The 22195-nt window shown below is 38.8% G+C and overlaps 1 protein-coding gene across 1 annotated transcript in view; it reads right to left on the bottom strand.

Moving 5' to 3' along the window:
• Positions 1-22195, bottom strand: part of EFHC1 (EF-hand domain containing 1) — a 63556-nt gene that overhangs the window by 598 nt on the left and 40763 nt on the right. Inside the window, 2 exon segments of the mRNA XM_038554306.1 lie at positions 1052-1265; positions 4557-4697. Coding sequence (XP_038410234.1) covers positions 1052-1265; positions 4557-4697 — 355 coding nt within the window.

Raw genomic sequence — 22195 nt, 5'->3', positions numbered from 1 at the left:
TCACTTGGTCTTAGTCAAAAGGCCGAGAAGCAGTGCATCATTGCTCAAACCATGTCCCCTGATGCTCAACTGTAGAGGGTAGTGGTAGTGACCTGCTGTGGTTACCTTTATGTGTGCAGATCCTTGCCACCCACACCTTCCCCACCTCACTGCCCGCTGACTGCAGTTCCTCCTATGTCAAGGTCACAGCACAAATGACTTAAAAATCAAAAGCGGGCAAGCTGTCAATGTGAGCTTTGGGAAGCTAAATGGGCATTTTCCCAAGTGAACACATCTCTTCTGCCATCTTCGCCCCTCCCTTGCCGATGTTCCAGTATCTGAAAAATCCTCATCTCCAACCTAGGCCCTACAGCACCACAGGACAGACTCCCCTAAATGAGTCTTCACTTCTAAACATCCCCTTTTTGCTAAAAGATCTTTAAGAAGGTCTACGGCAGTGGTTTTTATCAGCGAGGAGTCTCCATGATAAGTCATAGTCATTGGCAATTGTGGGAGAAATTTTCTTCTGGGTTCCAGGGAAGCTCTGGCTAAAGGGATTTCTAATGAAACCCTCTTCCACTCACTCATGAAAATTCCAGGAGAATGTCCATGACCTTTCTCCATTTGCAGCTGGCCATGTGTGTCCCCTTACTGGCAGAAACCACTGCCACCTGGCAGTGGTCACACCTTCTCCCAGGCTAGCTATCCTGCTGGGTAACATAAGCACTGGCTGGCAAGGGGGTCATAGGCTCCTGCTCAATCTAGTTTCCTCTGAGTCTCCCCTCAGGGCTGCCCCTCTTGGATCACCTCTGTAGCCCTCCTTCAACCGGATATGGCTTATCAGCCACTGTGTGCCATCTAGCCCATACACACTTAAAGAGAGGCCCTTTCAGCAGCCATTAGCAAAGAACCCCAATGTGAGAATCCAGGGGAAACATCATAACCAGGGCCGAATAAGAGATCTGATTTGAACATCTTAAATTTTCCTATTAAAATATAAATTGCCTCTGGAAGAGAACAAACAGGTGTTCACAGCCTCTGCAATCTACCCAGAAGAACAATTCATACTGACCTCCTTAATCAAGGAATCATCAATCGGGAGGTTGAGAGAGTCACAGATTTTAAAGAATCTTTCTTTGTCGACAAATCCTGAAGCTTCCTGGTCATAAATTTGAAATGCTTCGTGAATGTTGTCTTTGCATGGGTGATCTTTCAGTTGCTTCTGGATTGTGTCTATTAATGCTTCCAATTCCTGCACACCTGGAGGATCCTCTCTAGTTTGCTTGCTGTGGAAAGGAAGGAAATACCTGGGCATCTTATTTATTCTTGACCAGTCTTCTCTCAGTGACCAGAGTTCTTCTCTGGTGATGTTGAGGAAGCTTCTAGTGACAAATGGCTTTGACACTGAGCTGACCGGTAACTGACCACCTGCCCACAGGGTTTGCTGATGACTGGGGAGCCTGAGTAGAGCGTTTCTGAACTCTAGCTCCGTTCCCCGGCTGCCACCTGTTAAATCACTGCACCCCACAGAGCCAAATCTACTGCCTCCACCTCCCTAAGGTCAGGGTTTGTATGATTCACCTGCTGCTGCTTAATGCTATTGCAGATCCATACCATCTATGTTACATCATCTAAAAATAAGTGTTTTAAAAATTTACACACAGGGAGTCAGGAATCTCTTATACTTTTAACATTCTCCAGTTTACTCCTAATTTTATGAAAGATGATAGATTGAGAGGTGTAGGCTTAGCATTTATTGAAATGAAGAGAGATTAGTAACACAGCTTTATAAAGAAGGAGGTTGTCCCTTCAAAACACAACCAGGATAAGCAGAAACCCCCTTTTTATTTTCTCTGAACACAAAGGTACTGTTCCAAAAAATAAAGAATTTTAGAGCTGGTAAAGACTCACATTTCATCTTTACAAACCTGCTTTGGGAGAAAATGAGGGCCCGAATAAACTCAGAAAGCACTCCTCCTCCTTTTTCGATGATGAAGGAACAGACTCAAAGACCTTAGAGACTTATTCCGGTTGTCCCTTCAGAGGCAAGACTGGAATGGACATCTCACTTGGGTTCTGATGTGTTCTTTCAAGTATGCCCAACCACCTCTTGCTGACCCCTCTCCCTCCACACCATCACAATACCTGTCCACCATGGCTTTCTTGTTCCTACTTCCTTCTGCACATAATATTCAAAAGGTTCACTGTTCTAAATGGCCTCTTTCAACTTAATTCCCTCTTGACCTGTTGGCAACCCTTGGTGAGAAAGGTATAAATTGCTAGGACATTTCAGAAACAATTTGAAAAACACGAAGCAAAAGCCCAGCGAAGAATTTAAAATAATTTATCCTAAGGAAATAATCATGAGCTGTATATAAAGTTGGATACAATCTAATAAAGCTGTTTTGAAACAGCATAGGTCTAAAAAAAAAAATCATCCCCAAATCAGGAATTAGTTAAGCAATATCTAAAAACAGACAATATAATAATAATTCAATATGGACAATGTTGCAGGAAGATTAGATGGATTTGTTAGTGAGAAAAATCAAAAGTGGATACAGAAGGCTGTATTTTGCATAAAAGTGGGGAAGGGAATAAGAACATATATTTAAATTTGTTTATAATGTGCAAAGAAACTCTGGGAAGATATTTTAAAACCAACAAAAAGAAGTAGTTACCTATGGAGAATAGAGGATAACAACCAGGTAGATGCAAGATAGAGTGGGAGGGAAAACTTTTCATTTGTCCCTTCAAAGATTTAATTTTTAAAATTTTGTTATATATATATATTTTATCACATTTTTATTTTATATATTTTATTATATATATATTTATAACATATAACATATAACATATAACATATATATATATATATATATATATATATATATATATATATATATATATATATATATATATATAACTTCCCATAGGATCCCTGGGTGGCGCAGCGGTTTGGCGCCTGCCTTTGGCCCAGGGCACGATCCTGGAGACCCGGGATCGAATCCCACGTCGGGCTCCCGGTGCATGGAGCCTGCTTCTCCCTCTGCCTGTGTCTCTGCCTCTCTCTCTCTCTGTGACTATCATGAATAAATAAAATCTTTAAAAAAAAAAAAAAAAAAAAAAAACTTCCCATAAAACATCAGAAATGTTTGTGATATACTATCAAGTACAAAAAGCTAGTTAAATACTAAAGGATTATTCTATTTTATATGCATATTAAAGCAATATTGGAGGTAATCATCTCTGGGTTAGATTTTAGGAAATATTTTTATTTCTATTTTCTAAATTTTTACTCCCTGGATATTATTTATTTTGAGCATGTTACTTTTATAAGAAAAAAACTATAAGTTCTAATAAAAATCTCTAGTATCTAAATGCTGTCTGGCATTATTATTGAAGCAGAACATGCGTATCTGATGGGTATACCTCCAATCCTATATACTACACTAAATTATGAATGACTGCCAGGGAGCTATTTTAGTGGCAGAAAGCAGTCAAATCACAATCTTCCATATCTTCCCAAGAGTAGAGCCGTAGGGCATATATATTTAAAATGTGACTTTTCTGGGGCACCTGGGTGGCTTTGGCTCAGGTTGTGATCCCAGGGGTCCTGGGATCAAGTCCTGCATTGGGCTCCCCACAGGGGAGCCTGCTTCTCCCTCTGCCTATCTCTCCCTCTTTCTATGTCTCATGAATAAGTAAGTAAAATCTTAAAAAAAAAAAAAAAAGTGATTCTCCAATCATTTTGGGAAAGAAAAGATAACTCCCTTTTCTGAAGGGGCCAGATGTTCACACTGCTTTATACAATAGGGAAAATGCTTATGGCATCTGCTGCCTTGGAGTATGATGGAGTAAATTCAAACAGAGCTTGCTATTTAAGACAGCTAGTGAAAATTACAGCCCCTATTTTATTGGTCCAAACCAGGACCATTCTCTAGGAAAGCTGTAAGACCCATGTGTTAACAAAGGACCACAGGGGCCCAGTAGTTATCCTTAACAGGGACTGCCAACAGAGAGGTGGCTGGGTTCCCATCACTCTAGGTGCAGACTGTGTACCAATCCCTCCAATGCCCTTCTTTTACTTTCCCTAAAGCAAACAGGAGTTTTATAGGGTGATTGATCTCCCGTAGGTAAGAAAGACATCAGGGTTTCCATTCCACTCTTAGAATGCTTTTCTAGGAGCAACTTGGCAAAACCCTCTACTTAGCAAAATGTAAATGGAATTCACATATTTTCTTCAACAGCAGAGAGACTTCAACCTTGTTTTTTTTTCTTTAATTAAAGATTTTTATTTATTTATGAGAGACATAGACAGAAAGAGGTGCAGAGACACAGGCAGAGGGAGAAGCAGGCTCCATGCACCGGGAGCCCGATGTGGGATCCGATCCCGGGACTCCAGGATCGCACCCTGGGCCAAAGGCAGGCGCTACACCGCTGAGCCACCCAGGGATCCCCAACCTTGTTTTCTCTTATATTGGAGTGGGGTTGGTTAGTGGGCAACTCTTTGATACATTAGAACTTTAAAGTGTGGCCATTTCACTTGCAAAGGTTCAGCATCAAACCCTTGGTCTGACCTTAGCTCTTGTTCCACGCTCCAGGGTCTCTCCTTGGCCTCAGTGAAGGTAGACCCACTCTCAGGACAGGCAGTCCCTTGCCCAGAGAGTTCTGGATAATCAGGAAGCTGAGCAACATTCTTGATTTCTTGGTGCTTTTCTCTGGTGAGACAGAAGAAATTGTAAAGAACATGAGCTCTAGAATCTCATTTGTTCAAAAGCTGTTTTACCACTTAAAGTCAACATGATCTTGAGTAGATTGCCTAATTGTTCTGTGCCTCAGTTTCATTATCTGTCATATGGGAGCTTTGAAAAGAAGCCACCTCATAAAGATTGTTGTTAGAATTAAGTGATTACATTTGAAGCACTTAGTACTTAACATAGATACATGCAAATGTCAGCTTTGAACAAAGTTCTTTGATAGTCCTAGTAGAAATATTCTCTCATCTCACAACTATTTACTGAACATGTATGGCTCAATGTTAGAAGGAACTTGTCTCTAGTAAGGATCTCTGCTTTCCAGAAGGAAATTAGGACATGGACTTTAAAATCATTCACTGAAGGGAGAAGATGACCATTACCATGTAGAGGAGGTACAAAGCCTGAGAGGATCAGGAAGGGCTGAACTAGGAGGTGGCATTTGACCTATAGCCTTGAAGGATGTGAGGGCTTGGACCTACAGCATGAAATGTAAGGAACTGAGGACAACGGGAACAGCCTGAGAAAAGGCATGAAGAAAGGAATGCTGGGGCTTAGTATAATAAAACTGTTTATCTGGGGGTGTAGAATGTGGAAAGGTAAGCTGGAACTCAAGTTACATGGTCATACGGAGACACATTATGGAGGTTCTCAGATACCAGATTAAGAGCTTTAGAGTTCAAGTGATGGAGATCTCTTAATAGTAGTATGATGAAGAAATCAAAAGAGATCAAAGGGAAGTTTAAAAAATCTTGAAACAAATGTAAATATGACATATTAAAATATGGGATGCAGCAAAAGCCATTCTGAGAGAGAAGTTTATCACAATAAATGTTTACACTAAGAAAAAGATCTTGGGGCATCTGGGTGGGTAACTCAGTCAGTTAAGCATCTGCCTCTTGATTTCGGCTCAGGGTTGTGAGATCAAGCCCTGCATTGGGCACCATGCTGGGTGTGGAGCTTGCTTAAGATTATCTCTCTCCTCCCTCCCCACCTCCTGCTCATGTGCTCTCTCCCTCTCTCCCTCTTGCTGTCTCTCAAAACAAAAAACAAAAACTCAAAATACCTTAACTGTATACCTCAAGAACTAGAAAAAGAAAAAACTAAGCACAAAGTTAGCAGAAGGAAGGAAATGATAAAAATCAGAGAACAATGAAATATAGACTAGAAAAATGATAGAAAAGATCCATGAACCAAAGAGCTGGTTTTGTGAAAAGATAAAATTGACAACCTTTTAGCTATACTGAGAAAAAAAGAGAAGACAAAAATCAAAAATTAAAGGAGCTATTACAACTGATATCACAGAAATACAAAGAATCATAAGAGATCATCATGAACAATTATATATCAACAATTATATATCAACAAGTTGGATTACCTGGAAGAGATTAATAAATTCGTAGAAACAAAGGATCAACAAACCAAGCCTAATAAGATTAACTCATTGAGCTAGAAAATCTAAGCAGACCAATAACAAGTAAGGAGGTTGAATTGGTGATAAAAAGTCTCACAAAGAAAAGCCTAGGATCAGATGGTTTCACTGATGAGCGCTACCAAGGATTTAAAGAAAAACTTAAAAAGCAATCCTCCTCAAACTCTTCCAAAAAACTAAAGAGAAGGGAACATTCCTAAATGCATCTTATGAGGCCAGCATTACCCTGATACCAAAGCCAGACAAAGACACTACAAGAAAATTACACACCAATATCTTTGGTGAACTTAGATGCAAAATTTGTCAATAAAACACTAGCAAATCAAATTCAACAGCACATGAAAAGGATCATATTCCATGATCAAATGGTATTTAACCTTTGTATGTAATGATGGTCTAACATATACAAAGTCAATAAAGTGATACACCATATTAGCAGAATGAAATAAAAAATCATATGATCATCTCCATGAAGAAAAAGCATTTGAGGGGATCCCTGGGTGGCACAGCGGTTTGGCGTCTGCCTTTGGCCCAGGGAGCGATCCTGGAGACCCGGGATCGAATCCCACGTCGGGCTCCCAGTGCATGGAGCATGGAGCCTGCTTCTCCCTCTGCCCGTGTCTGTGTCTCTGCCTCTCTCTCTCTCTCTCTCTCTCTCTCTCTCTCTCTCTCTCTCTGTGTGTGTGTGACTATCATAAATAAATAAAAATTAAAAAAAAAAAGCATTTGACAAAATACAGCATTCTTTCCTGATAAAAACTCTCAACAAATTAAGGATAGAAGAAACCTACTTCAACATTATACAGGCCACATATGACAAACCCACAGCTAACATCATATCCAATAGTGAACAAGACAAGGATGCCCACTCTTGCCACTTGTATTCAACATAGACCTAGCCAGAGCAATTCGTCAAGAAACAAAAGGCCTCCAAACACAAGAGAAAGGTAAAACGGTCTCTGTTCACAGATGACATGTACTATGTGCCGAAAACCTTAAGGACTCCACCAAAAAAATGTTAGGACTAAATCAACAAATTCAGTTAAGTTGCAGGATTAAAAAAAAAAAAAAAGTATAAAAATCAGTTGTATTTTTTTTAATTTTTATTTATTTATGATAGTCACAGAGAGAGAGAGAGAGAGAGAGAGAGAGAGAGAGGCAGAGACATAGGCAGAGGGAGAAGCAGGCTCCATGCACCGGGAGCCCGACGTGGGATTTGATCCCGGGTCTCCAGGATCGCGCCCTGGGCCAAAGGCAGGTGCCAAACCGCTGCGCCACCCAGGGATCCCTCAGTTGTATTTCTATACATTAAGAATGACTTATCTAAAAGAAAAAATTCCATTTACAATAGCACTGAAAACAATAAAATGCTTAGGAATAAATTTAAGGACATGAAAGACATGTACACCAAAAACTGTAAGACATTGAAAGAAATTAAAGAAGGTGCAGAAACGAATGGAGAGATATCTTGTGTTTCTGGATTAGAAGAATTAATAGTTGTTTAAATCTCCACACTATGCAAAGCAATCCACAAACTCAATACAATCCTTATCAAAATTCCAATGGCATTTTTCACAGAAATAGAAAAAAAAAATCCTAAAATTTGCATGGAACCACAAAAACCCCAAATAGCCAAAGCAATCTTGAGAAAGAAGAACAGAGCTGGAGGCATCACACTTCCTGATTTCAAACTATCATTGCAAAGCTAGAGTAATCAAAACTATATGGTACGGGCATAAAGAGAGACACATAAGCCAATGGAACAGAATAGAGCCCAGAAATAAACTCATTCATATATAGTCAACGGTGTTTGACAAGAGTGCCGTGAATAAGCAATAGGGAAAGGACAGTCCCTTCAATAAATGGTGCTGGGAAAAATAGGTGTCCATGCAAAAGAATGAGACAGGATCCCCATTTTATAGAACTCACAACAGTGAACTTAAAATGATTAAAGACTTATAAGACCTGGGACTGTATAACTCCTAGAAGTAAACAAAGGAAAAAAAGTGCCTTAACATTAGTCTTGGCAATGATTTTTTGGATCAGACACCAGAAACACAGTCAACAAAAGCAAAAACAAACAAGTGGAACTATAGCAAGCCAAAAAGTTTCTACACAGCAAAAGAAATAATCAACAAAATGAAAAGGCAACCTATGAAAAGGGAGAAGATATTTACAAATTGTCTTAGTCCACTCGGGCTGCTATAACAGAATACCAGAGCCCAGGTAGCTTATAAACAACAGAAACCTAATTCTCATAATTATGGAGACTAAAAAGTTCAAGATCAGGGCACCACAGATTCCATGTAGTGGCTGGTGAAGGCTCTTTTTGGTTCATAGCCAGTATCTTCTGTGTCCTCACATGGTAGAGGGAGGCTAGCAAGTTCTCTGGAGCCTTTTTTTATAAAAGCAGTAATCCCATTCATAGGGTTCTTATGACCTAATCACCTTCCAAAGGCCCTCCCTCTTAATACATGACATGGCCTCTTAATATGGACCAGGATACCAACATATAAATTCTAGGGGACACAAACATTCAGACCACAGTGCAAACCATGTATCTGATAAGGGGTTAATACTTAAAATATATAAGGAACTCCTACAACTCAAAAGCAAAAAAATAAACAATCCAATTAAAACATGGGCAAATGACTGGAGTAGACATTTTTCCAAAAAGGATATACAAATGCCAGTAGATATATGAGAAGATGCTCAACATCACTAATCATGAGGGAAATGCAAAGCAAAAACCACAATGAGATATCACCTGTTAGGATGGTTATCATCAAAAAGAGATAATAACTTGGGGAGGGTGTGGAGAAAAGGAACTCTTGTACATTCCCACTATAAGGCAGGAATGTAAATTAGTATGGCCATTATAGAAAACAGTTATGGAATTTCCTGAAAAAGTTAATAGGGGCACCTGGGTAGCTTAGTCAGTTGAGCATCTGTTTTAGGCTCAAGTCATGATGCCATGGTCCTGGGATTGAGCCTTGCATTGGGCTCCTTGCTCGGTGGGGAAGCTGCTCCTCCCTCTCCCTCTGTCCTGCTTTCTCTTTCAAATAAATAAAATCTTTAGAAAAATTAAAAATAGAACCATAATAAGATCTAGGATCTAGCAATCCCACTTCTGAATTGAGGGAAATGAAATCAGGATCTCAAAGAGACATGTGCACTCCCATATTCACTGAGTATTATTCACAATAGCCAAGATTTGAAAACCACAATGTCCATAGATGGATGAGCAGATTTTAATAACATGACACATACATAAGAAACATGGCACAATGGAATGTTATTCAGCCATAAAAAAGGAAATCCTGCCATTTGTGACAACATGGATGAACCTAAAGGATATTGTGCTTAGTGAAATAACCCAGAGAAAGACAAAAACTGTATAATCTCATCTATATGTGGAATCTTAAAAAAAAAAAAAAAAGGAACTCATAGAAACAGAATAGAAGGGTGGTTACCAGGAGCTGGGGGAAGGGGATGATGTTGGTCAAAGAGTACAAACATTCAGTAACAAGATGAGTAAGTACTGGAGGGCTAGTCTACAGTATTGTAACTATGATTAATAGCATTGTACTGTATACTTGATATTTGCAAAGAGATCTTAAGCATTCCCACCACATACACAAACACATACTCCTAATAAATGATAGCCATGCGAGGTGATGGATGTGTTAATTAACTTGATTGTGGTAGTCATTCACAATGTATATCAAATCACCACGTTGTAGATTTTAACTATACACAATTACACCTCAAAAAGTTGAGGGGAGAATAGTCTGATGAATTTGGAGCCAAGTTCCAGGGTAACTGGTCTGATAATATATGTAAAATGGATTAAGGGAAAGAGTAGATGTGGGCAGATACACGAGGAGATATTGTGGAAGCCCAGGTAAGCAGTGATGGAAGTATGGAAGACACCAGTGGTTCCGGTGCAATGCAACATTCAGCCTCTCCTTTTCCTAACAGCGCCCTTATCTTGTTTAGAGCAGCAGTTAGGAGTGGCTGTGTGACAGTCCAGAGAATGAGATGTCAGCAGAAGTTGCTAGGTGGGGCTCTTGGATAAACCCTTTAAAAACAGGAAAGACATGGTGAGATTGGCTGTTCAGTCTTTTACCCTTTGTCCTTCCCCTTCTTCCTGCCTGGACTACAGATGCAATGCTGGAGATGGAACATTCACTTTGTGGGAAAGAGTGAAAAGTAGAAGGACAAAAACTACTTGCTATGGATATCTGAGGAGAGAGAGAGAGAGAAAAAAAAAAATCAAGTCTCTATTGGCATTGCAGAGCCACCATACCAGCTCTAGACTGCTTCCCTCCAGATGTTGTATTCTAGGAGGAACATAAAACTCCACTGGGTTAAGCTAATATAAATCTGTTTTTGTTGTTATTATGTGCAGAAAATGCAACTCCTAACTGATTGAGTGCTTTAAATTAGGAAATGGTGGGGAGAATGAGAAGTCAGAGGCAAGATATATTATAGAATAAAAGAATTTAACATATTGAATATGGTGCAAAATAAAAGAGGTCAAAGGTACCTCCAAGGTTTCAAACTAAGTTAGATGGAACACTGATGTGATTAAGAGAAAGTGGGCAATTAACATTTAGTGCTTGCCTTCTGTGTGCCAGACACTATACTGGTGCTTTACATATGTTATCACAACTCATTGTTATCACCACTTTGAGACAGAAAGGAAGAAAGAAGGAAAAGCAGTGTGCTAGAAAGTTGAAAATGATAATGGCCTCATTTTTTGTGTGTTGTACAAACTGAGGTACTGTGGCTCAGCTTGATGAGGACACTGAACAGGGCAACAGGAATCTAGGCCTAGAATCAGGAGAATGGTCAGGATGGAGAGCAATTTATTTAGACACTGTGCAATGACGTAAGATTGTCAAGAGAGTTTAGCAAAAGCAAATAAGAGGACCAAAAATAGTATCTTGAGAAACACCAATCTAGCAGACAAAAAGTAGCAAAAAGATACAAATAGGCTTCCAGAGATGTAGCAGGAGTATCAGAGACTCTGACTTTCCAGAACTCAAAAGATGGTTTCAAAAAAAGGGTGATAAAGACTTCCAGGGAAGATGATGGAATAGGAGGGTCCTAGGCTCACCTCAACCCATGGATACACCTAGATAATACCCATATTAATGTAAATAACCCCAAAGTGACCCAAAAAATGGCAGAACAGATCTCCACAGCTACATGTAGAAAAGAGGCCACACTAAGAGGGTAGGAAGGGCAGAGATGTGGTTGGGAGCTAAAAAGACCCACGTGACTGTCCTTGGGAGGGAGGGACACCATCAATGTGGACAGAGAGAGGAGAAGACCCCACCCCAGGCAACCAGGCACAGGGGACTCACAGAGGGTTAGAGAATCCCCATAACATTTGGTTTTGAAAAACAGAGGGCCTAATAATCATTAGGGCTTTACTTTAAAGATCAGCAGCTTGGCTCTGGGAGAGCCAGGAGGGCAATAGGAAACTGAGTCCCTGCCCTTAAAGAGACAGCACAACAAACAGCCCCACTGAGATACAGCATAGAAGCAGCAGTTTGAAAAAACACCTGGGATATAAATGAGGGGGATTTGTTTACTAATCTCAGAATGTGCTAGAGGAGTAGGGATGTTTGAGAGACTTCCTTAAGAATAAAAGGGGAGGGGGGGCCCCTGTGGCTCTGTCAGGTAAGTGACTGACTTCAGCTCATGCTTCAGTTCATGACATCATGAACTCAGGGTCTTGGAATCAGGCCCTGCATCGGTTCCAGGCTCAGTGAGGACTCTGCTTCTCCCTGTCCCTCTGACTCCCTATCTCCACTCATGCCATCCCCCTTCAAATAAATAAGTAAAATCTTAAAAAAAAAAAAAAAAAAAAAGAGAGAGAGAGAAGGCACCATTCTCCTCCCCATACTCCCCATAACCCCACCCAAAATAAAAGGACACCTGTGGGAACCAGGGCAGCACGAGCACTCTCCAACTAGTTTGCTAACAGCGCATCAGATCTGTGGGTTCTCCTGCAGAAATCACCTTTCCAGCCCAGGCGGGGCAGGAGTTTTAAGCCCCAACCCCTTTACACAGAGGACCAGCATGGACTTGCTGGCACAGTACAACCTGTCCCCTCCAACCTGACCTTGGCAGGAGTTCATCCAAAGTTGTGGCACAAGCCTGGCAAGGTGCAAGCAGCCCTAAGAGTTCTCTCCCAGCACCACTCCAAAGTGACTTCTCCTGCTCCAGGGAGAGGAGAAAATAACCACACACACCATTTGCACTATGATCCCAGCAGTGGGCTGGGGGCAGACATCTGGTCTGACTATAGGTCCTGCCCATCAGTGAAAGTTTCTCAGTGTACAACACAGGAAGAGTGCCCTGTAGTTTAGTGTTACTGAATCTTTGGCAAACACCTCATCTGACTCAACTCAAGCCCAAGGTGGCCCCAGACTGGCCCACCACAGGGACCAAACATTGTATGCAACAGGCAAAGAGAACCACTGCAGACAAATGGACTGAAGAAACAGAGTTAGACAGAATGAGGAGACTGAAGAATATGTTCCAAATGAAAAAGCAAGATAAAAAATCACAGCAGGAGAGCTAAAGGAAACAGATAGGTAATATGCCTGACAGAGAATTTAAAATAATGCTCATAAAATATTTGCTGTACTTGAGTGGATGACCTCAGTGAGACCCTCAACAAAGAAATAGAAAACATAAAAAAGAACCAATTACGGATGCAGAACTCAGTACCTAAAATTAAATATGTATGTTTATATAATACTTCCATATTTATATATTAATATTATATATATTTCATACACTAGAAGGAATAAATACTAGACTGAACAAGCAGAACAGATGAGCAATCTGGAAGAGACAGTTATGGAGCACAATCAAGCCAAATAGGAGAGAGAAAAAATAATAAAAAATGAAACTAGATTAAGGAACAGAACACCATCAAGTGTAATAATGTTCACATTATAGGGATCCCAGAAGGAGAAGAGAGAGAAAACATGGCAGAAAATGTATTTGAAGAAATAGCTGAAAACTTCCTGAATTTGGGGAAGGAAACAAATCCAGATTCAGGAAGCATGGAAAGCCCCCAACAAAATCAACCTAAGGAGTCCACACCAAGGCACATAGCAATTAAAATGGCAAAAAGTAAAATAAAAATAATAAAAAATAATAAAATAAAATGGCAAAACGTAATAGAGAAAAATCTTAAAAACAGCAAGAGAAAAGAAAACAGTTATATACAAAGGAATCCCTATTAAGCTATCAGTTAATTTTTTAGCAGCAATTTTGAAGGCCAGAAAAATATTCAAATTGCCAAAAGGAAAAAACCCTGCAGTCAAGAATATTCTATGCAGCAAGGCTATCATTCAGAATATATAGATAAAAAAATTTTCAGACAAACAAAAGTTAGTAAAATTCATCACCACTAAACCAGCCCTGCAAGAAATGTTAAAGGGTACTCTGAATGGAAATTAAAGACTGTAAGTAGGATTAAGAAAAGTAGGAAGCACAAAAGCAGTAAAATTAAGTATATCTATAAAAATCAAAGAAAAAAAAGGATGTAAAGTAGAATGCATCCCAACCTAAGTGAACATCAACTTAATATAGACTGCTACCTGCAGAAAATGGTATATACAATCTTAGCGGCAGTCACAAATCAAAAACTGGTAATAGATATGTAAGAAATGAAGAGAAATGAACCCAAGTATATCATTAAAGAAAGTCAGAAAACCATGAAGAGAGCAAGAAAGGAGCTAAAAAAAATACAAAAACAATCATAAAACAAGTAACAAAATGGCAATAAGTACAATAATCACTTTGAATGTAAATGGACTATGCTCCAATCAAAAGACAGGTTGATGGAATGGATAAAAAAGCAAGACCCAGAGGTGCCTGGATGGCTCAGTCAGTTAAATGTCTGAGTCTGACTCTTGACCTTATCTCAGGTCTAGATCTCAAGGTTGTGAGTTCAGGCCCCACACTGAGCTCTATGGGTGGTGGGAAGCAAGATTTATCTATATTATATTGCCTATAAGAGACTCATTTCAGATCTAAAGACACATGCAGACTGAAAGGGAAGGAAGGGAAAAGCATTTATCATGCAAATGGCAGTGAAAAGAAAGCCAGGGTAAAAATACTTACCTCTGACAAAATAGACTTTATTTTTTTTATTTTAGAGAGAGAAAGAGAGAGAGAGAGTGTGTGTATGTGTGGGTGTGTGTGTGTTCACACGTGTGTGAACAAGAAGAGATGCAGAGGGAGAGAGGAAGCAGACACCTTGCTGAGTGGAGAGCCTGATGCAGGGCTTGATTTCATGACCCTGAGATCATGACCTGAGCCAAAACCAAGAGTTGGATGCTCAACAAACTGAGCCACCCAGGTGCCCCAGAAAAAAAAACTTTAAAACAAAGACTAACAGGAGATAAAGAAGGATACTATATAAAGGGAATAATCCAATAAGAAGGTATAACAATTGTTTGTTATTAGCTGCTTTTTGTTATGTTATGTTGGGGGCATAAATATTTACAAAAGAAGTACACAATAGTAAAGCAATGTAATAGTAAAGGACTTTAATACACTACTTACATCAATGGATAGATTATCCAAAGTCAAGAAATAGTGGCTTTGAATGACACACTGGCCTACCAGATGGACTGAAGAGAAATATTCAGAACATTCCATCCTAAACAGATTATACATTCTTTTCAAGTGCATATGGAATGTTCTCCAGATAGACTATATGGTAGGCCATGAAACAAGTGTTAGAAAATTCAAAAAGATTGAAGTCATACCATGCATCTTTTCTGACCACAACACTATAAAACTAGAAATCAACTAGAAGAAAAAAGAAACCTGAAAAGAATAAATACATGGAGGTTAAATAATATGATGCTATTAAACAATGAATGGGTCAACCAAGAAATCAAAGAGGAAATAAATATGTAGAGATGAAAATACACTGGTTCAAAATCTTTGGGATGCAGTAAAAGCAGTTCCAAGAAAAGTTCATAGCAATACAGACTTACTTCAAGAAGTAAAAGAAATCTCAAACAAATTAACCTTAAATCTAAAGGAGCCAGAAAAAGAACGAACAAAACTCGAAACCAGTTAAAGGAAATAATAAAGATTATAGAAGAAAACCAAAATAGCAACTAAAAAACAGAACAGTATAATGAAACCATGAGCTGGTTCTTTGAAAAGATCAACAAAATTGATAAACATTTACAGACTCATTAAAAAAAAAAAAAGGCTCAAATAAATAAAATGAGAAATGAAAGAGGAGAGAGAGAATGGACACCACAGAAATTCAAAGGATTGTAAAGGCATAGCATTTATTATAATATTCTAACAAATTAGATAACCTAGAAGAAACCAATTCCTAGAAACTTATGAGCTCTCAAAACAATCAGGAATAAAAATTTGAACAGACTGATCGCCAGCAATAAAATTGAATCAGTAACCAAAAGCCCTCAACAAAGAAAAGTCCAGGACCAAATGGCTTCACAGGTGAATTCTACCAAACTTTTTTTTTTTTTTTAAGTGAGGGGAAAGTAGGGGCAGAGGGAAAGGAAGAGAGAAAATCTTAAGCAGGCTCCACACTCAGCCCCATTGACATGGGGCTCAATTTCACAACCCTGAGATGATTACCTAAGCTGAAATCAAAAGTTGGACACTTAACTGACTGAGCCACCCAGTCGCCCCAATTCTACCAAACATTTAAAGACTTCTCAAACTATTCCAAAAAGTAGAAGAGGAAGGAATGCTTCTAAATTCATTCTATGAGGCCAGCATTACCCAGATACCAAAATCATTACAAAAAAAAAAGAGAACTACAGGCCAGTATCTCTGATGAGCATAGATGCAAAATTCCTCAACAAAATATTAGAAAACTCAATCCAACAATATATTTTAAAAAATCATTACCCGCAATCAATTTAAATTTATTCCCAGGATGCAAGGGGTGGTTCAATATTCACAAATCAACGTGATACATCACATCACTAAGAGAAAAGATAAAACCCATAGGATCATTTCAGTAGATTCAGCAAAAACATTTGACAAAGTACATCTATGCATGATAAAAATCCTCAACAAAGTAGGTTTAGAGGGAACATACTTCAACAAAATAAAGGCCATTTATAAAAAATCCACAGCTAATATACTCAGTGGTGAAAAACAGAGCTTTTCCCCTAAGATCAAGAACAAGACAAGGATGTCCACCCTCACCACTTTTATTTAACATAGTACTGGAAGTCCTAGCCGTAGCAGATAGACAAGAGAAAGGAATAAAAGGCATCCAAATTGGTAAGGAAGAAGTAAAACTGTCACATTTGCCATCACATGCTATTTATAGAAAACTCTAAAGACTCCATTAAAAACTACTAGAATAGATACAGAATTCAGTTTAAAAAAAGTCACTGGATACAAAAAAATCAACAGAAATTTGTTGCATTTCTATGCATTAATAATGAAGTAGTAGAAAGATAAATTAATAGTCCCATTTACAATTGTACCAAAAATAATAAAATACCTAGGAATAAACCTAACCAAGGAGATGAACAGTCTGTGCTCTGAAAACTATGAAACACTGAGGAAAGAAACTGAAGATCACACAAATGGAAAGATATTCTATGCTCATGGATTGGGAGAATAAATAGTGTTAAAATGTCCATACTACCCAAAGCAATCTACAGATTTAATGTAATCCATATCAAAATACCAACCACATTTTTTGCAGAACTAGAATAATCCTATAATCTGTATGGAACCACAAAATACCCCAGATAGCCAAAGCAATCCTGAAAAAGAACAAAACTGGAGCTATCACAATCCCAGATTTCAAGATATACCATAAAGCTGTAGTAATCAAAAGTTTGGTACCAGCACAAGAGTAGACATATAGATAATGGAACAGAATAGAGAGCCCTGAAATAAACCCACAATTATCTGGTCAATTAATCCTTGACAAAGCGGACAAGAATATGCAATGAGAAAAAGACAGTCTCTTCAATAAGTGGTGTTGGGAACACTGGACAGTTACATGCAAAAAAGAAAAACTCAAAATGTATAAAAGACCTAAATATGGGACCTGAAACCACAGGCAGTAATTTTTGTGGGATCAGCTGTAGCAACATTTTTCTAGAAAGTTCTCCTGAAGCAAGGAAAACCGAAGCAAAAATAAACTACTGGGAATACATCAAAGTATAAAAGCTTCTGAACAATAAAGAAAACAATCAGCAAAACCAGAAGACAACCTACTGAAGAGAGAAGAATTAGTAAATGCCATGTCCTATAAAGGGTTAGTATCTAAAATATATAAACTTATAGAACACAAAAAAAGCAAATAATCCAGTTAAAAATGTGAAGATATGAACAGATAACGTTTCCAAAGACATCCAGATGGCCAACAGATACATGAAAAGATGCTCAACATCACTTAGAGAAATGCTATTCAAAACTACAATGGGCTATCACCTCGCACCTGTCAGAATGGCTAAAAAACAAAACAAAAACAAAAACAAAAACAAAAAAACAAAGAAACAAGTGTTGGCAAGGATGAAGAAAAAAAGGAACCCTCCTGCATTGTAGGTGGGAATGCAAACTGGTATAGCTACTGTGGAGGTCATACAGTATGGAGGTTTCTCAAATATTAAATAGAATTACCATAGTAATTACCCAAAGAATATGAAAACACCAATTTGAAAAGATGTACCCCTATGTTTATTACAGCATTATTTATAATAGCCAATTCATAGAAACAACCCAAGTATCCATCAATAGATGAATGGATAAAGAAGGTGTGGCATACACATTCTCTCTCTCTCTTCCTCTCACGTGCATACACACACACACACACACACACACACACACACACACACACAGGAATATACTCAGCTATAAAAAAAGAATGAAATCTTGCCATTTGCAACAACAGAGAGAGCTAGAGAGTATAAGGCTAAGTGAAATTAGTCAGAGGAAGACAAATACCATTTGATTTCACTTATACATGGAATCTAAGAAACAAATGAACAAAAAGAAATTTAAAAAGAAGACTTTTAAATTTAGACAACAGACTGGTTACCAGAGCAGAGGAGCATGGGGGATGGGTAGAACAGGTGAAGGGGATTAAGAGTACCTTGTGGTGATGAACACTGAGAAATGTATAGAATAGTTGCATATACCACACACCCGATACTAATGTAATGCTCTATGTTAAAATTTTTTTTTAAAAAAAGAAAAGAGGGATCCCTGGGTGGCGCAGCGGTTTGGCGCCTGCCTTTGGCCCAGGGCGCGATCCTGGAGACCCAGGATCGAATCCCACATCGGGCTCCCGGTGCATGGAGCCTGCTTCTCCCTCTGCCTGTGTCTCTGCCTCTCTCTCTCTCTGTAACTATCATAAATAAATAAAAATTAAAAAAAAAAAAAAAATTTAAAAAAAAAAAAAAAAAAAGAAAAGAAAGTAATGGAATCTAAAAAGTTGGAATTTAAAGAGTGACTTACATGTAGATCAAAAAAGACTAAACATTAAACCAGGGACTTGGCAAACTACAACAGCTCAAAACCAACGCGCTGCCTATTCTAAATAAAATTTAGTTGGCATTCAGCCCAACCCTCATTTACACATTGTCTATGACCACTTTCACCCTGTAAGGGCACAAGTGAGTGGTTCCAACAGAGACGGTATGGCCCACAAAGCCTAAACTATTTACTACCTATCTCTTCACTAAATATATTTGCCATCCCCTGTCTTACACTACAAGCTCCCTCTTCTCTCATATACTTGCCTGAGCGTTTATAAAGATCTGGCACAAGGTGCAAGCTCACGTATCTGTTGAGGTAATGAATGAATGATAAGAGACCATTAGATTTGGAAGGAATTGATGACCTTTAAGAAAGCAACTTTTGAAGCATGGATTCTAAAGGAGACAGAAAGGAGGTGGTTATAGATCCAAAACAGAATTAAATTTGGAGAAATGGGATCTACTTATCTTTGACAAGAAGGTAAAGAAAAGAGGAGTAACAGTTTGGAAACTTTCTAAGGTGAAGAGTGAGAAAATTGAAGGAACTTACTACCTTGGATCATTTGGTCTTATATTTGAGACCAACAGCAAATTGAATATGGAAGGGCTTGGGGCATAAAGAAGATAGAAAAAAGACTATTGGGGAATGCCTATATGGGAAAAGTGGCTAAAAGTGGAAAATCATGAAAAAGCTCACTAAGCAGGGGAGGAGGGTCCTCTCAAAAATGAAGAGCACAAGTGGGATGCTAATTAAGTGATAACATATGAACACGTGGAGATTTCACATGGAGGGGTGGATTTATGAGCATTTTTAAAGTAAGTCTGAGTTCCATATACTACAACGAGGACCAAAAACCCAATAAGAACTTCAGATAAAGTCAATGCTCAATTACCCATGCACTTTTTAATTTTCTGGCTCAGAGAAAGAAAATGGCTAGCTGCAAATATTATCCTCCTGTGACTGACACTTGACATAAGTACTCAGGTCTGACAGGTACTTGAGATCCCCTTTCATTATTCTTAGCAATGATTAGTCAAATAAATGATCTGTATCTCCTTAGAGTGGGTTCTTTACCAGATGGGAGGAGTTAGGATCCAAAGACAGAATGGCTAGAAGACATGGAAGGGGCGGCACAAGGGTTCATATCACCTTCAAGCACTTTCTGTCACTTATTGGTCTAACCCATCACAGAAGAAGAGAGGGAGGATGAGATGAGGGTGAAAGTAAGGATAGCAATGGAACTCAACCTAGAACTTGAATTTCTCTTTACTTTTATTGGCATTTTATACTAAGTGCCACACACTATCTTTTCCTCATTAGAAAATCAGAACGAAAAGGGAGAGAGATTCTACGGGTAGTGTGCCAAAGCAAGAAGCTTCCCAGTGTTGCTGGTATTTGCACAGACATGGGGAAATTACAGAAGAAACTTTGGAGAAGCACCTGAATTAGATATAGGACCATGAGTCTCCCCGTGGCCCCGAATGCTGTGCAGTCACTAACACATGCTTCTCTAGTCCATGCAATTCCCAATTTCCTAGACAGCTGCCATATATCATTAGGCCTGTGGCATTTGTTTCACATTTTTTTAATATGTCTGGAAGTAGGAGGAGTTTTTTAATTGATGATGAATGTCAATTATAATTGTTTCTTAGTAGATAAGTTATGCATTTATTTTTCATTTTTATATCTGGTTGATATGTAGTCAATAGAATGGTACAATTCACAACTCCTCCTCTCTCCTGAAATCTCCCATCCTTATTCTCCCTATGGCACTGCTACTCTGAAAAGGACACGCTTGGTAAGATCCATCATCCATATCCACCCACCTCCCAGGAGCTACACCCACACACTCCACCTTCCTGCTTCCTGCTTGTTGCCATAGGTCAAGGGTTTTTTTTTTTTTTTTTAGGTCAAGGTTTCAAAGAGTGATTCCAGGACCCCCCAGAGGCTCCTGAGATCCATTTGGGGTGAGGTCAAACCTATTCTCATAATAACGCTAAACCAGTATTTGCTTTTTAACCTTTGTTTTCTCACAAATGCACAATGGAGTTTTCCAAAGGTTACATGATGAATGAGATCCAGCAATCTGAATACAGAGGCAGATGAAAATCCAGCTGTCTTCTGTTAATAAAGTCAGACCTTAACGTGACTTGCAGAAATGTAAAACAAGGCCATTCTTCTATTTTTTTTTAGGGGGGGGGGTGTTTGGAAAATAGTTATTTTTTATAAAATACTTGTGTTAACATGAAAGGAGTTTATTATTTTTAAAAACTGATATTTTTTAAATTTCTCAAATATAATTTTCAACATGGTAAATATCAATAGATATAAAACCACACAAAGACTCACTGTGGTCCTCATTAATTTTTAGGAGTATATAGGTGCTCTGAGACCAAAAAGTTTGAGAATTGCCAGAAATGAATGCTTGGTGTTTCTATCTTAAAGCCCATTCCTCCACCAGGTATGGAGTCCCATCCTTTCACACATTTGTTGGTTTCCCTCACTGCAAAATCATTCCCATTTATGTATAAGCATGCTGTTTTTTATTTTTATCTTAAAAATAAAAACTTCTACTCCTCTGTCAACTACCACCCATGTCTCTTCCCCTTTGCACCAAACTTCCTCAAAAGAGTTGTCTATAACCCTGGTCTCAATTCCTCTCCTCCCCATTTTTTTTTTTTTTTTTAATTTTATTTCAATATTATTGACACATGATGTTTGTTTCAGGTGCACAACATGGTGATTCAACAAGTTTATTCCTTATGTTGTGCTCACACAGGTAGCTGCCATCCTTCCACTCTCTCTTAAATCCTCTCCCAGGGGCAGCCCAGTGGCTCAGCGGTTTAGCACCGCCTTCAGCCTGGGACCTGATCCTGGAGACCCAGCACTGAGTCCCATGTTGGGCTCCCTTCATGGAGCTTCTCCCTCTGCCTATGTTTCTGCCTCTCTCTGTGTGTCTCTCATGAATAAATACAATCTTTAAATAAATAAATAAATAAATAATCCCCTCCCATCAGGTTTTCCTGCCCTTCCCATTCCACTGAAATGGGGGGGATCCCACCTGGATCCCCCCACATTGCTAAATCCCCATTTGACACAATGAATCATTCCTTGATATACAGGCAGCTGTCCCTCTGCAAGGCTCTGATGAGTGTGATTTTCAGTTAACACTGTTTAGTTAAATAACCCAGTTCTTCAACAATAAGGTTCAAATTTCAGTTACCACAGTTTGTGAACAGTGAGGAACTGCACAAAGCACAAACTCACTGTTGGCTGGTCAGTGTACGGATCAACACAAAAACAACACGTGCACATCGATTGGTGACAATCAGCTCATGTTTTTCAAAGTCTGTCAGTGACTGGCCACTTGGCAAAAATGTGTATCAGTGAAAAAGAAATTGGCAAAAAAAAAAAAAAAAAAAAGTGAAAGTGAAGCAAAGACACAAAAAGTGCTAGCACTGGAAGTAAAATATCGCCTCTAACATAATGGAGGTAT

Source organism: Canis lupus, chromosome 12, assembly GCF_011100685.1.
Source record: "Canis lupus familiaris isolate Mischka breed German Shepherd chromosome 12, alternate assembly UU_Cfam_GSD_1.0, whole genome shotgun sequence".
NCBI lineage: Eukaryota > Metazoa > Chordata > Mammalia > Carnivora > Canidae > Canis > Canis lupus.
This window is presented reverse-complemented; position numbering and strand designations above follow the sequence as displayed.